At 40.5% G+C, this 16,481-nt stretch overlaps 1 protein-coding gene across 1 annotated transcript in view; it reads left to right on the top strand.

The window, feature by feature from the left end:
* LOC307269424 (phospholipid-transporting ATPase ABCA1) overlaps positions 1–16,481 on the top strand; it is a gene marked incomplete at both ends in the record, with an annotated part of 207,320 nt that overhangs the window by 14,448 nt on the left and 176,391 nt on the right. The window contains 3 exons of the mRNA XM_080052392.1: positions 1,664–1,861; positions 5,060–5,146; positions 5,548–5,743. Of these exons, the coding sequence (XP_079908518.1) occupies positions 1,664–1,861; positions 5,060–5,146; positions 5,548–5,743 (481 nt within the window). The remainder of the gene's footprint in view (positions 1–1,663; positions 1,862–5,059; positions 5,147–5,547; positions 5,744–16,481) is intronic.

Genomic DNA, 16,481 nt, shown 5'->3' with positions numbered 1-16,481 from the left:
CCCTGTATAGAAGTGTGTAGCAGGGTATGAATAATCTATGTGTGTGGGTGTTTTTGAAATGTTTATCTTATTTCTTTCAACTCAATTGTCACTCTCCATGCTAGTTCAAGTTGCAGAACTTGTGTATATCATTTTTATCAGTGGGACATCCGAGAAAAATCGTCTTAATTTAAACTGTAACCAACATGACATCTGAAAATGGGATTCTGTCTTGAACAAAAACAATTACCGTATTTTCCGCACTATAAGGTGCACCGGACTATAAGCCGCAGGTGTTATAATGTTTAATTGGGGATTGTCGGGAAAGAGATGGCTGCTCGAGGAAGCTCCCATTTATTAACATTTCAACAAACAAGTTGTATATTTGCATAACGTATTCAAGTGTTACCACTTAGTGCAATAGTAGCTACTAGGGATGGGCACAAGTGTTTTCACTACTCGAGTGATCGCTTGCATTCCTCGAGGATCAATCGATTCCTCGTTAAACTTTTTTCTATTTTTAGAACGCAACGAGTCTGTCTGCAGAACAACGGTTCACCGCAATAAAGCGCTCAATGCTTATTGTCAAACAGTCACAGTTGCCATATGATATTAAGGATTTTTTTCCACAAGTTTAAAATAAATTTTCCTCACTGAAAGTAATTAAATAGACGGGCCACAATTTAAACCGATCGAGTAGGTCTGCGATGGGGAGAAAAAAAGAGAAAAAAGTCATGGGTTGTAGTTGTAAAAAATAGCCTAAGTCACCATTTAAAATAAGAAGGGCAGCAAATAATATAAAATGATTGTCCTACAATTTAAATAGGCCTACATATAAATAACTCACCAAAGCAGACAGTTGTATATCCAACCGCGTGATGCTCACTCCGTGTCCGTGAATAATTACCGCGACTAATTCCTCATTAACGGAACGTTACACCGGTCGGTTTTGGAATCTTATCCCCATATTCCCTATTGAAGACTTCTTAACTGTTGTTGGCTCGGAGCGAATGTGCCTGAAGTAAGCCTTGCTTCTTCTTTACTTTTCTTTCCAAGCGGAGAGCACCTTGCATGCCTCATTACTAACTGAGAGTAACAGGTGTCATCTCCCCTTTTTATAAACGTAATTTTATCATCTGCTTTGAAATAATTGGACAGTTATATTCCTGAACATTTTCTGGAGAAGAAAGGAGAGACCGTGTTCAGCTCCGCGGTGCTGTGGAGAACACAGGCTGTGCTGCGGTGTCACGGACGTGGCAGTTATTTGCAGTTTCTGTTTGACACAACGCTCAGTTTATTGCACTTGCATCAAAATATTTCATTTAGTTAAACTTTATTTTATCCGTTTTGTGCCGTGTACATGTATATAACATTTTAAAATAGGGGCGGCCGGCCGGCCGGCCTAAGAGCTACAGACACTAAAAAAAACAAAAAACTATTTTCCTCATCCACCAATCGAGTTCATTTGAAACGAGGAGTACTCGAGCACTCGATTACTAATGCCCATCCCTAGTAGCTACAGAACATATACTGTGCTGTGTAATAACAGGGTCGAAAAATGGGGAAAAAGTCGCGGCTTATAGTCCGAAAATTACGGTAACCAGAAAAAGACACATGTCCATGAATAAAACATGTTGGGGATGCAAAGCTCCGTAGTTTGAGATGTTATTTTGTGTTGTTGCAGATGATGGGCATCCCGACGGCAGGCAACCTGAAGGGAGTCCTGTGTGACGAGACAGATCTAGATCAGTATGTCCAATTTAGCAGCCGGGCCGAAAAGGTGGCTTTTCAAAATGTCAGCTGCTCCCTCACACCACAGCAGCTGATTAACACCCAGCAAGTTCTCCTGCAAAACCTGGACACGAGGAAAGTGATTTCTGAGGTGAGCTTTTTTTATTGCCGTCGGAAAAAAAAGACTACAGGAGGACTTTTTTTTGCACCTTAGCTCCGACCCAATTAGTGTCACTTTGACAAAGGCTTGAGAATGAATGCATTTGGGAACCATGTTTTCAACTAATTGGCCTAGTAGGGATGGAGATATAGAAATTGTAATACTGGCCATAATGTCCACATTTGTCTAATGTCTACATTTGTCCCTACGTCACCACATTAATGCACTGCGGTCTTCAAGCGGCGAGTTATCTAGAATCATCTCAGATCCATAAGTGTGATTAATTCATTATAATTAATAATAATTGATTGGATTTATATAGCGCTTTATTTCTCTGTGAATCAAAGCGCTTTACAGGGTTCCAGGTTCAATTCGTTCACACACAGTCATCCCGGTGGTGGTAAACTACGAGAGTAGCCACAGCTGCCGGATGATTAAAAACCATCAAAACAGACATTGGGAAGGATTTTTACCTGCTCCGCCATTGTAGGCGCATACACATTCACCCATCTGTCACTCTGCACGTGCACCGGCAGTGAGACGGGTGCCGGTTTGTAGCGTCCTCTCTTCTGATTGGATATCAGTAGTGGGATCCCCGAAAAGTTTATTTGACGATTACATGCAGAGCGGGTGACTGAGTGATCGGCTTTATGAAACGTGCACACTATATATGTGATCACTGTACGAACATAAATAAATTGCTTACTTCACCTTTAATTCCTACTGAGTCCTTATAAATACAACTGTCTGGGCTAATAAAGTTGATGCTAAAGATCTCGTTCATAAATTAGCTACAGTATGTCGACACAGATACAAATGTCTTGATTTTGATACAGGTTCCTGAACTTACCTTTTTTTTACAACAGTTTTATGAAATCCGTTTCAACAAGATGACAACGGAAAACAACGTCCTAACAATTGACTAGGCCTGTTGCAGGCTCCTTGCTACAAACGTGTTTCTAAACCGCTGAGAAAACAATTTCCAACCCCAATGTACATCTATCCAGTTTGCCTATGGCTGTGTGAGCATACTTAGTGCATTGTTGCAATATATAATGTTATCATAGATCCTACCAGAAATGCAGAGATATATAAGAAAAAGTAAACATGGCTGCACAATGTAATGTTCAGCATGGACTTTATTTAATCAATTACACACTGTAAGATAACTCAGCTTGATATATTGCATGGCCTGAACTATAATTCTCGCATGGCTTGCTGTAAATTGAATTCAAAGACAATGCTTTTCTGTACAAGCCAATTGAGATTAGCCAGAAAAAGAGTTGGACATTATTAAGCTTGTTATCTGGCTGTGTGGCAAAGGGAGGCTCAGAAATGTATTTTAATGTAGAACCTTGTCGAAACGTGTCCAGTGCATCCACTTTAGGGCCAACCATTACCATAGACACCTCAATGCTTATTTTGTGTTATAACTGCACCATTATCTTAATTTAATGTCATTCTGTTCCATTTTGAATGAGAAATCATCTTCTGTTCCCTTCAGGCCTGAGCTGTTTAAAATTGACATTGTCACGTGCACCTCTGCGTTTTCAAGTGATTTCACTAGAATACATGCAATCAGATGGGAATTATTTATTAGAACCGATGTTTTCTCCAATTCCTTTTAAATCTCTGAGTTCCCTATTGGGGGGTGATGAAAGCTCCGCGCTTTGCTTTTGACTCTATCTTTGAGAGAAAATATATGGGACAGAAAATCCAATAAATAAGTGATAAGGCAGGAAGTTCGTAGGAGAGAGCATTTGAACAATGTAAGCCCACAGGCATTTTCAGCAGCAGAAAAAAAAATGTGAGAAAGAGAAAGGCCAGACAAGATATGGGGGGAGGGGGGGGGCTCTTCAGTGCCGCGAGCAAAATGGATGGAAGAGAACATAAAGCCTTCACACTTAAAGAGTGATGTGTGCTGAATGATTGTGATAACTACCCCATAAAGAAAAGGAACAAGGGGAGAGAGGCAGGGCTCACCGCCACCGAGGTAGACTTAAACATTCTGGACATTAGTTGGTCGCACAAGTTTGTGTTTGGGAAAACATTTCAGAACACAACAGCCTACACATGAAAGATGGTAAATACAAAGCATTTACATACAGGTGTGGTCTCAGAGGGGTGAATAGGGTATCATTTTGAACTTTTAAGACTTATACTTATTAACTAAATGTGCATTTTGAACGTTTTATTCATATTAGAAAGCAGACAGTTATGGAAGCGAAATAGACAGAAATCTCGAAATTCCCCCCAAAAAACAATGTTCTTGTCTGCAGTGCACCTTAACAAAGGTCATTCAAATATCGACGTGTGTATATAATTCGGCTCAGTAGATTAAACCTTCTTGAACTATTCAACATGGATGGCTACATCCTTCCTGTAAAATATTTGTTTTTGTATCAGCTTTACCTTATTAGCAAAGCAACTCCCCATAACCATTTCAGTGTCCACCGACAAAGTGCGGTGGAAATGAAGTTAAAACAAAGGAGCTTGAGACATGTGTTTTGCGCTACGGCTCAATGAATCTAACACCAATAAAGGGACTGCCTAAAAGAACAGTTCTTGTGACTCAATCGATAGCCAGTCCTATTGTCTCTTTGCAAATATTATCTAAAACATTGCAATGAACTGTTAGCATTACTTTATACCTCGTGTAAGCCTTCTGATCTCCCCCGTTCCTATCCTTCCGGGCCTATGTCTGAAATACATTTCAAAGCTTTGTAATTGTATTTGCTTTGGGGGGTGGGGGGTGGGGGGGTGAACACTACACAGGTACTCCTATTACAGCCTATACTTGACACTTGATGCATGAAAATTACAGTGGTTTGAAAGGGCACGCCATTCAGTTGCTTTAATTGGGACGCATACTGTGTACCTCTCAAATGTCACCGGAACACACGTTAACGCTTGTCATTTTAATTCATATTTTATACACCAGTGTCAGGGATGCTGATGTGTTTGGCTGCGATTTACAGGACTATATATATGCACAAATGGGTGTTAGTGGTGTTTTTCTTTAACTGTAGCTGCTGGCTGTAGCCAGACCTTTTGGTTTCAATTGAATATGTTCCATAAAGCGAAACGTTGCTGCAAGAATAGTTGACACGATTACTTTTCTCGTCAAAGTAGTGGCCATGCCCGTGGTATAGCTCTTTTAATAAAGTAGCTTGTTTTACCCTCCTTTAGCTACCTTCTGCTTTGGACCTGAACACAACAGACCCAGTGACACTGCTGGGGAAAATCACCCAAGATGCATCACCAGTGTTTGAGGAGGTAAGTGTTGCTACTGTATAATGCAGAGGAATCCATATGTTTCACCTCAAATGCCAGAAGACAAGCTGGGCCAAATAAAAGTATTTTGATTTACCAATTGATTTATTTTAAGGTAGATTGTGTTTTGTTGGTACAGGCAATGTATGCTGGAATGTTAAAAATGGTTTAAAATGGAAGTTTTGTAATAGCTATTTTCTTTGAAAAGCAAGACCAAAAAAAAACGCACATTTAGACTATTTAGTTCCTACACTGGTGAAAAAATTGGCAAAATAGATAAAACACTACGAAATAACCTCTTTTGAAATGTAAGAATCTTTTCATTTTGGTCCTATGTTCTCCCTATTTCTTACACGTATGTATGTTTGTCTTTTGATTCCTGTCATGTCCTCTCTTGCATTCAGGTGGCCCGCTTGCAGAACTCGATTATCTTTAAGGCTGCCAGTGCATTGGATTTCCGAGGGGACATGATTGGCAGCATCAATATGCTGCTGTGCGAAAAGCAGCCTGACTTTAATTCCACCAGCTCGCCCGTCAGTTTACCCTCACCTGGACAGACGGCAGACTCCAACCCATTCTCCATTATGGGCAACAGCTCCGGTAAGTGCTGCGGTAAACTACCTTCTCAAAGCATAAAGAGTTGTTTTGCAGTGCTTGTGTCTTAATCATATGAGTACATATGTTTAAGCTTTACTTTGCTACAAGTGAAGTCATGCGATGGTGGCCAGTACAATGCAAACCCCAGTATATTCTGTTCTCAAAATATGTCTTTCAGTAAGAGAAGATAAAACTGATTCCCATTACATTACATTACATTACACATTACATTTATTTTCATGAAGATTCAAGATTCAAGAGAACTTTATTTATCCCCAGGGGCCAATTAAGGGTAAGGCACGTAGAGGAGACATTGCAACAATGACAAAGTAGTGGTGCATGTGACACCCTGGTGTCAGCCGTGCAGGGTGCAACATAATAACCACATGCAGGAACAGGCACCTGTGGCACAGTTGGCGCCTGTGCACCACAGTCGGATACCAGGTATGATTAGGATTACATTATCTGGGGCTATATGTCGCTGTGCCAGGGGGCCGGCATCAATCCCACCCAATCATATCAGCTCCTCTCATACCATTAAGGCGCTTTGCACTCCCTCATCTTGACCCATGAATGTGAAAGTGAAAACAGTGTTGTCGTATGGGTGCAGAGTCGCCAGCTGCAATTTGAAGACCTTAACATGGACATATGACAATTCAAACTGACTCACAGGACATATGGTTTCACTCCACTGCTTTTTTTGATTTTTGATCTTGTATATTGTACTTTTAAGTTGGACAATACGACCATTTTTGCAGTTAAAGTTCACATATGATGCTAATGAAAGTTGTAATTTGCGTTTCTACTAGAAACTATTTTCATGCCGTAGTGTCCAAAAGAACCCATCATATTCCTCACAGCGCCATTGTGCCGTCTACTCTTTTCAGCCTCTGTCTGAAATGTTCCATCTTAGAGTCTGTCTCTTCCAAAAAGCCCAGTCTGCTCTGATTGGCCCTGAATCTAACTGCTGGTTTTTGAATCTTAAGGGGCCACTCACACTAGGGCCGCGGCCCCGTGCCTGAGCTCATTTGCATACTAAAGTCTAGAACGTTTGGCTAGTGTGACCACGCCATCCGTCAGCCCCTTGGCCACGGCACACTTGGGAGAGGTGTGCCGTGGCCAAAGTACAGATGCTAATGAGATGACACGCGCACAGTACACGCACAGATACGCAACCTGAGCTGGCTGACGTAGTCCATTGGCGACCCTTCTATGTCCATGCCCTTCTTCCCCACAATAATTGTAAACAATGGCGGCAAGAGGTTCACGAGTGGGTTCCGGTGCGATCGCGAAGTGGAGAGTTTGCTAGAAATTTGGACCGACGACAGTATTCAGTCGCAGCCATGGTCGCAGCTAAGACCCACAAAAATTTGGAGGTGTTTGGGTCAATCCGCGACTACTGTGTTCTCCATTGTTGTTCTACTAATTCCAACAGCGAGTACGCTTGGTGATGACATACTGTATGTATCGTGCCTGTTCCGCAGCACGGAACAGGCAAACTTGCCTAGTGTGAGTGCGTCCTAAGTGTCAGTTATTCAGGGTGATCTGGGGATGTGGCTTAACACAGGTGGAGGTAGCGCTAGGTTAGTTTGGGAATGAGTGGGTGTGGCTCGGGGGAGTAATCTGACTGGGAGATTTTGAACAGGTTTTCATAAAGCTGGAGGTGGAGCAAAATAGAGAGTTTTCTTTCTCATACTTTGGGAGTCTAAACACATGCGGGACGCATATGAATGTTGAATAAAAAAATAAAAAAAATACATTTTGTATTACAGGTGTCCTTTAATGTACTCAAATCCTAGCCTGGTCCAACCAGACCATCGTACTTCATTTCATTTGTACAGAATGTCTGGGATTAGATCACTCAATTGACAAACGTAAACTCACTTGGAGGTGGGTGTCTGTTGAAGTTTAAAACTATTGGATCTGCCACTCTGGATCTGCCAACCAATCGCATAATGTTTGGACGTGACCTATATCATGCGCCGGCTTCTGACTACAACTGAAACTGGCGCATGTCATTATTCCCAGCAACTGCCTCTGTTCGCTGATTGGACAGGTAAAAAATCTGCAAGAGAAAACCCACAAATATACCGCAGACCCAGACTGACTACTGAAGGGAAATAAAAATTTAGCAGAAGTAGGTAGGCGGGCGGTGCCAGGCTACTCAAATGAGACGGTGCTATATGGATTCCACTGAACTTGGTTTAGTTTGTAAAGCTTTTTTGGAAAGGGGCGGTCTGGATGCATATATAGTCTGCTCTACTCTAGTTAATGTGCAGTGATTAAAACATTGGTTACATGTATCCTCCACTGCTTTAGCCAACCAGAGTTGTGTGCTTTGCTGCGGCCTGCTGCTGCTTGTCAAAAGATGCATTCCAGACGGCTGCGTTGGAAGCAAAGTGCTGTACGCTCGCACTGCTTTTGAGAAATGGGGGACCGCACCACCCACCTTCAGTTTAGTTGTAGGTAGATGGTTGCTTTCACTGTTTTCATGGCTGGAAAATTGTAATTAATGAAAAAGGAGAGACAAGACTCTACGAGCGTTTGGTGGATGACAGACAGATAGAGTGGAGCGCTGATATGAATCATCTCTTTGATCTAACCCAGCAGCACACTCTGCCTGGCTGGCATTACTGCATCAAAGTGTGTTCCTGATGCCGTATACGTCTAGTGGGCGAGGACTTTATATCAAAGTGAAGTAGGCACAGTGTAAATATGAGAGACGTCTTTTGATTTATGTGACTCAGTTGTACAAGAGACGTATGATGACTTGTTTGCCTTGTTGCTTGTCAACTCATGGTAACAGTCAGGTACGGTACACTATATTCGTAGACGGTTGCCACTTGTTTTTCCTGAAAAGTTGTGTATTTCTCCCAGTGTCAAGCTTCCCTGGATGATCATATAGGTCAACAGGGAGTTACCTTATCTCATGTGCCTTGAAAGTAACTGTGTTGCTCTAGATTTCATTCATGTGTTGAGTAGCATTATATTTTTTTCCACATCTTGGGTCTCAAAAAATAAAATTAATTATGTACTATCACACACCTGGATGTTTTAGTCCTGACCATGTGTCTGATCTTGATGTATGGGTTGACCCTCTTACACCCAAACACTATCTTTTAATTTATTTATGTGTTCAATTGCACCTGTTTAAATGCACCTGGTTCTATCTACAAAGTAAAACTTGTCTGCCCTAATTCTATAAATATAATGGCGTAACTTTAATATAAAAGGTTATCATATTTCTAACAAAATTCCTTTGAATGTATTCAAACCTGGCTCATTTTCCTTGATCGAGGGCATCAATGGAACCTCTCCTATAAAGATATCAATTATATTGTCATATTTACAGTACAATATGTACATTTAACATACATTTGAGTATGTTACACATAGTGTGCAATAGATGTGAATACTGACTATTAACCTGATTTACATAATATGTATCTGGGAAATATAGTCAAGCAGAAATAGAGAAAAGAGTTATACGCACAACAACCTTTCCTTTGCTCTCTATTAAAAAGTAATATAAAAAAAGATAGTTTTGGACATCATTGGATATGTTTTTCGTATACAATCCTTTCAAATGAGATCTTCAGTGCAACTTCCTGCAGCCTCATGCTCATTATAGACCAAGCATTCCTGTTATATTAAATGCCTGTCCTTTGGAGACAACTGCACCGAAATCGATTTTTTAATAAGAAGCCCCCTATTCCCTGGAAATCACGCTACACTGTAAAGTGGTGTTGCATGCTATAATGCCAGCGCAAATTAGATCAAAAAACGCATCTATACAAAATCAGCACTAACATCTCAGTTAGCATGCTAATGGCTGTTTTTAGATTCGCCATGGCAATTCATTGTGTTGGTCTAAGCGCAGTTAAATGAATGCGGAATATGCAGTGTGTCTGCATGATGGCCAATTACATCTCCTTTGTAAGTGCAAAAGTACACTCAAAGGAATTGTGGAAAAGCAACAAAAAAACACATTCAAAATAAAGGCCAACGCTGAAGTTTTGTTAATGGCTCAGTAAAACTCCCTCCCCAATTAATCGCTGACAGCGAAGGAAAAGTCACTGTACAAGAATAGCTGGGATGGTAGACTGTTCTTCCATGGCAGTGAACAGCCATTTTAAGTTCTTTGCGATGTTGTATACTTCGAAATGCATACATTTATTTAATTGAGTCTAATTAGTTAAGATATGTTCATTAATTTGAAGGTTCTTATACAACCGGCACATATGTAGAGGCAGTTTTCCTCATTTTCCTTTCTTTGGATGTTATTTGGTACCTCATGCAGTGTTTAATTGGGTCGGCTCCCTCTTTTCTTTGCAAAATGAAACTTAAAGAGTTATAGGCAGTGGCTGTATAAAAAAACAACACTACCAAAAAATAAAAACTGTATTTTGTACCCATGGGGAACATCAACCTTTTCAAGTGAACACATCATCCGTTTCTGTTTCAGAATAAGCGCCCTTGTTTCGTTTAGCGTTGTCCTATATTTTCCATCGGTGTGATTCTCTCTGACAACGCTCACAACACTTGCTAATTATCTCCAGACTCTTGCTATTCGCCCATGTGTGTCTCTTTGAATAATTGGAAATTGGTCGCCCTTTTATTTCCAAGTTTTAAGCACTTCCCTTTAATACATGCCCATACCGTTTTAGGTAGAATACTGCGTGTCTATGGTGACTGTTGCTGGGAGTGAGAGAGGTTAGTTTTCATATAGCCTACTGAATGTCACAGCGGCCTCTCTCTCTCTCTGTCTCTTATGAGCGAGTGACTTGTTGATATTAATTTGAGCTTATTTGACTTTTGGTTGGAACAAAGCTAAACAGCACTTGATTTGTACTGCCTGTAAGAATTGGGTGCTGCTTTGTTGCATGCATAGGTTAGTTGTGTGCGTCTTTATGAGCATCGCATCAAATGCCTAAGGCACTGCAGGTGAGTAGGGTAAAGTGTTTAACTTAGATACACTGTATATCATGATGAAATCTTACCAGCACTTTTTTTTGCAATACAATTTCTTCAGAAATATTTGAAAGAACTATGCAAATTTGGCAATATCTAACAATTTTTTTTTATACATTCGCATTTTCAGCGTGTTAATAGGAGGACATGTATCATGAATCAGATGATTAACGGCATTAGAACAAATTCTTTAAAAAATAACACAACTAATAATGATAAGAATGGTTATGGAAAGTTGATGTAAGTGCTTTGAAGTTGAGATATCTGGTTCTGAAAGAGGTTCAGACAGAGTATTGAAACAATGTGGAGATAATGGCCGTTAAAGACAGTTGTATAGGAGAAATATGCAGATGCTAGGACACAAAGTTTAGTCAAATAAACTCCGAAATGAGTAATAATGTGAATTAAGAGTAATATGCATTTCAATATGCTTTGTGTGTGTGGGTGTTTGTGTGTGTGTGTGTGTGTGTGTGTGTGTGTGTGTGTGTGTGTGTGTGTGTGTGTGTGAGTGTGGCACCACCTGCATTGGCGGTGTGTCTCACTGTGCCGCTGAATTGTGCCCCTCTCCAGGGTGCAACTCAAATTGATTAAATTTGTCAGGTAAGTTGAGGGGGCCAACTTGAGGCTCCAAGCAATTATTAGACTGTGTGGCTAAAGCCGGTGTAAAGAACAGATTCTCTAGTACTCTTGCAGTTTTGCAATCAAGTAAAGATCTGATGTCAAAGAAGAACTATACACAGCACACAGCTTGAGAATGTGTGTCCTGACCTCCGTAAACTAATGCTCCCTTTAGCACACAAAATATTTAAACAAGTGATCTTTTACTATGATACAATGATACCTATTCTTAGAGTGAATGGCCCGATGCTGTTGGTTAAGGTCTATAAGCAATGATGTCTTTCCTCATATTCACATTTATAATCAGAACACTTAAAGGTGGATTAAGCGATTCTGGAGAAATTTAGTTTTGCTCAAAATCAGTGAATATCTCCTCACTATCCGCTACCGGTAGGAACTCTGCTGTAATGTACAGTGTGCGCTAAAGTCAGGTGTTGATTCATAGCTTGGTGCTCTTTCGGGTATCTTTATAAAATGGGGCCCACCAGTTTATAGAGCCTAGGCTGTGAGTTCACACTGGAATTTTTCAAGACACACACACATAAGGATAAGTAGCAGATTGTGAGGAGATATTCACTGATTTTTACCACAAACGTTCAGAATTGCACAATCAAAGCACAAGGTTCTGCACTAGTTCAGCACACCGGTCCAGCTCTCATAATAGAGTCCATGTTATTTCTGCTCATTGGTTCATTGGTGTGCTCGACTGCACACACCAGATGTCCTAGCCTCTTGTTACCCCCTTCAAATGAAGCATTAACTTCCTTTGACTTCACCTCAAAGCCTGTGGAGCCTTTCTTGTGAACGAATAAGGACACATTTTTTATTCAGTGCTTTTCTTTCCAAAACACATTGTGTGTGTGTGTGTGTGTGTGTGTGTGTGTGTGTGTGTGTGTGTGTGTGTGTGTGTGTGTGTGTGTGTGTGTGTGTGTGTGTGTGTGTGTGTGTGTGTGTGTGTGTGTGTGTGTGTATCCTTGAGGCCTCAGTCAGTCAGTGGAATAGCATGAAACTGGCAGCCAGGATCTGGTTTTTGCATGTTCACAAGTGTGCGCTTGTGACATGCACAACCAAGGAAACAAATACTACGTAGGCAATAGCTCCGTAGCACTGCTGTTGGTTATTATTAGTATTATTTCAGCGTGCACTGTAAGCTGAATCCACCTTTTAAGTGTTCTGATTATAAACTTTTAAGGGCTTACCTTCTATAAAGTGAGTTACATACATTTCAGACACATGTTTAGTGATGCGAAGAGATTACAGTAGAGAGTCATGTTTTGCACCAGAAGAAAAGTAGGTAACACTTTACAATCAGGGTACATTAATAAACTGTAAGGTAAGGCTTAGTTAATGCTATCAATGGATAGTTAATGTGTAGTTCATGCTTATTAGGCATCAACTGACTGTGAATGTTAAGTTATTAACTGTAGGTTAATGCTCTGTTTAGCGTTTATTATGCTTAGTTTACTAATGCTGGGTTAAGCATTAACTAAGCATAGCAGTTAGTTAATGCTTAAGTAATGCTCATTGATCATTAATTAAGCAGTTACTAACAGTTAGTTAATGCTTAAAGTATTAACTAACAGTTCATTAATGTACCCTTATTGTAAAGTATTTAAAAAACTAAAACAAAGATAAAAAAAAGTACAATGCGGTGGATTTTGGCTTTTTGTTACATTGGAAATCCCAGACGTTTTTATATTGTTGTTATCCACAATTACAATACAATGTTTTCCCGAAATAATTGAACAACTCTCATGTATCCTAATTCAACACTAGGAGTCTGCAAGTGCTACACCTAACCTATGGGTGGCTCACATTTCCTCTTGTCTTTCAAGTGTTGCGTTTGCAGCAGGATGTGGCATCTGGTGGCCAGACTCGGGCTAAGGAGCGGCCATTAGCTGCATACACACACACAAACACACACACACACACACACACACACACACACACACACACACACACACACACACACACACACACACACACACACACACACACACACACACACACACACACACACACACACACCTCCCAGAAGAAAACACCTGGAAACTATGGCCAGCAGGCAGGAAGGCTAAAATTTAATTGCATCAAATGGCCGCTAATATCTCCCTTATGGGGTAGAGGGGAAATGTTCGCCCAGGTGAGATAGGTGTCACTCTTGACGGAGTGAAAAAGTAGAAAAGCATGGGATGGTAGGATTGTCTAAAGAGGGGCCGACCAGTAACCATGAGGTCGCTGGTTGGATCCCCGGCACCGGACAGAAGGGTGATATTTGTAAAACTTGTGGTGGCTGGTATTGTATCTATGGTGCCCATCATCTCTACCATTGTGTCCTTGAGCAAGGCACTTAAACCCAAACTGCCCCAGGGGCGCTGTACTATGGCTGACCCTGCGCTTCCTCTGACCACAGGGCAATTTCTCATTGACTCCCATTTTAAATATGCCGGTTTCACAGCATTATGAAACCTATTTAAGGCCTGGTACAAATAATCATTCTAGTCTGTATGTTAAGGCGATATCTCTATGACAACAGGGGGGCAATTTTTTTTCTATCAGGCTACTTTTTATTCTATTGGAGGTGAAAATGTATGTACCATTAGGGGCACAGTCTCTTGAGTAACAGCTATCCACCCGTTGTCCCTCACTTCGCCTCAGAGGTATACGTCAGCTAGATGGGCGTATCTCCCTCCCCCCGACGTCACATCAATGCCCTTTTTCGGTAAGAGGAAATGAGGCGGAGTAAAAACATGACAAGATGGTGACGCGCATAGGCCAGGACGATTGGATGCAGTTGGCATAACTGAGGTCAGCCCGGATGCTACATCCATTGTATATACTATCTATGGCTCTTACCACCTTCCGAAGTGTGGTAACTTGAGAGGGGATATGTGAAAAGACGAAATTTCAATCTGCCTTGTGTAAATTGACTAAGAAAGATAACTTCACTTAACTGATGCAATGAGAGGTGTCTAAATAAAGATAGACAGATAGTGGCAGATCAAAAAAAAGGCAGCCTGGGCGCATCGACTGGCAGACGACACACACTGCACTGATCAATAGACGGATTAACTAGCACACTGTTGAGAATCACAGATGTTCAGTTCCAACAAGGCAGCACCACCTGCTGTTTTACTTTCTCCTTCCGGCTCCATTGCATTGCTGTGTGGATGGGTCCTCTTGTAACCTATACTTGGCTCTCCCCAACCTAGCTGTATTCACGTTGGCAGAAAAGTTAAATTAGTAATGATTGTTCTGCTGCTGGGCATATTGACTTTTTTCCCCACAGCCTTACAGAAGTAGTTTCCTTTCTCTACTCAGCTTATTAGGCTTGTGTTTTCCTCTGCCCGTGTGAGTGTGTGTTAAAAAAAAAAAGTAATCATAACTTTTGGTGAATATTGTACATCCCCTCCCCCTTGCACCTGTGCATTGCTAGTAACAGGCTTAAAAATCCATATCCAATTTTTTTATTTTATTGAAGCTACTTGGTTAAATATTGAATTTAATTAAATATGAGGTTAACTTTTCAACAATTCTATGATTATTGTTTGAATTGAGTTATTAATTAAAGTTGCTGTAAGCGGAATGGTTCTTTTAGCTAACTTCCTGTCATTTACTGCAGCAGTCCCCTCGCTCTTCCCTACGTCACCACATTAATGCACTGCGGTCTTCAAACAGCGATTTATCTAGCACCATCTCAGATAAGTAATTGTGATACAACATGATAAAAACCATCAAAACAGACTTTGGGAAGGATTTTTACCTGCTCCGCCATTGTAGGCGCATAAACATTCACCCATCTGTCGCTCTGGCGTGCACCGGCAATGAGACCATGAGTGAGACGAGTTTTGGTTTGTAGCGTTCTCTCTTGTGATTAGATATTAATTTCGGGATATGACAAAAAGTTAATTTGCCGATTACATGCACTGCAGCTGACTGAGAGATCGGCTTTATGAAACGCGCACATTATGTAAGTGATCACTGTATGAATAAATAGCGATTTAACACTTATATTAACATAAATAAATCGCTTACTTCACCTTTAATACTGTTATGATTGCATGCACCTGAATGCTTCTTTCCCTAATCTAAGGACCAGGATACATCATTAAGACCCATCACTAAATCTTCCTGGTATGTCATTATTCAAATGTTTAGGTTCAAAATTGTGATATGCGTGTCTACTGGACACTGTTTTTCATGGTGTAGTGGGGAAGTCGGTTTGCTTATCACAGGTGGAGGAAGTGCTAAGTTAGGTTCGTAATGGAGAGGCGTGGCTTCTCCTCTTATGACATCATAAGGGGAGAAAACTCTGACTGGTTTTTGAACACAGGTTTTAGAAAGATTACTTATTCTTTGGGAGTCTTCAGGACCCATATTAATGTTGAAAGAAAAGTGAAGAAGTGCATTTTAAACAATAGGTTCCACAAAGTTGTTGTTGTTGTTGTTTTGTTTGCAATATTTTGTCAAAAGTTTTTTTTACTTTTTCAAACTCATGTGAGCCCCAGCCTTCTCCAAACTTCTCCCTTAGTAATACACTTTATTCATGTGTCTCTTTTCTTTAAGAAATTCCAATGTTCTTTAAAGGGAATATGGATGTAGGGGCAAAGAATATCTAAATCAAAAAAATAAGAGGCAAATAATAAAAACACAGTACACCCACAGGACAAGAATGACTTATAGAAGTTAAGACACACAATAAAAAAGGGAGTGCAGCAGTAAAACTAGAACGAGCATTAAACATTCACAACAGGCTCAGAGTTATGTGTTAAGAACACAACAACAAAAAGTTAAAACATGTTTTGTGTCTGTCTTCTCCCTTTGTACGTGTCGCGTCTCAAAAATAAGATACAATAAACTCACTAAAAACTCAACAATTCTACTTATTAAAGTTGTGTTTAATCCACGATGCCTTCCCAAAAGTGGAAATCAAATCTTTAAAAAGGTGCTACGAGGAACTTTTAAATACACTCATTTTACCTCTGATGATCATACATTATATGTAACAGCAAACGAGACCATCAGTGCAAATATTACTATTTTTATATAAGTTTTCGGAATGATTCTGTCATGGGAACACTCACCGAGGAACAACATCTGGCGTGGTAAAAACACTACCACGTTTGTCTAAAGGGGGTGCAAAAATGATCAA

This window comes from Ammodytes marinus, assembly GCF_949987685.1.
Source record: "Ammodytes marinus genome assembly, chromosome: 23".
Lineage (NCBI taxonomy): Eukaryota > Metazoa > Chordata > Actinopteri > Uranoscopiformes > Ammodytidae > Ammodytes > Ammodytes marinus.
The sequence above is the reverse complement of the archived record's forward strand: the minus strand, read 5'-3'. Positions and strand labels throughout refer to the sequence as shown.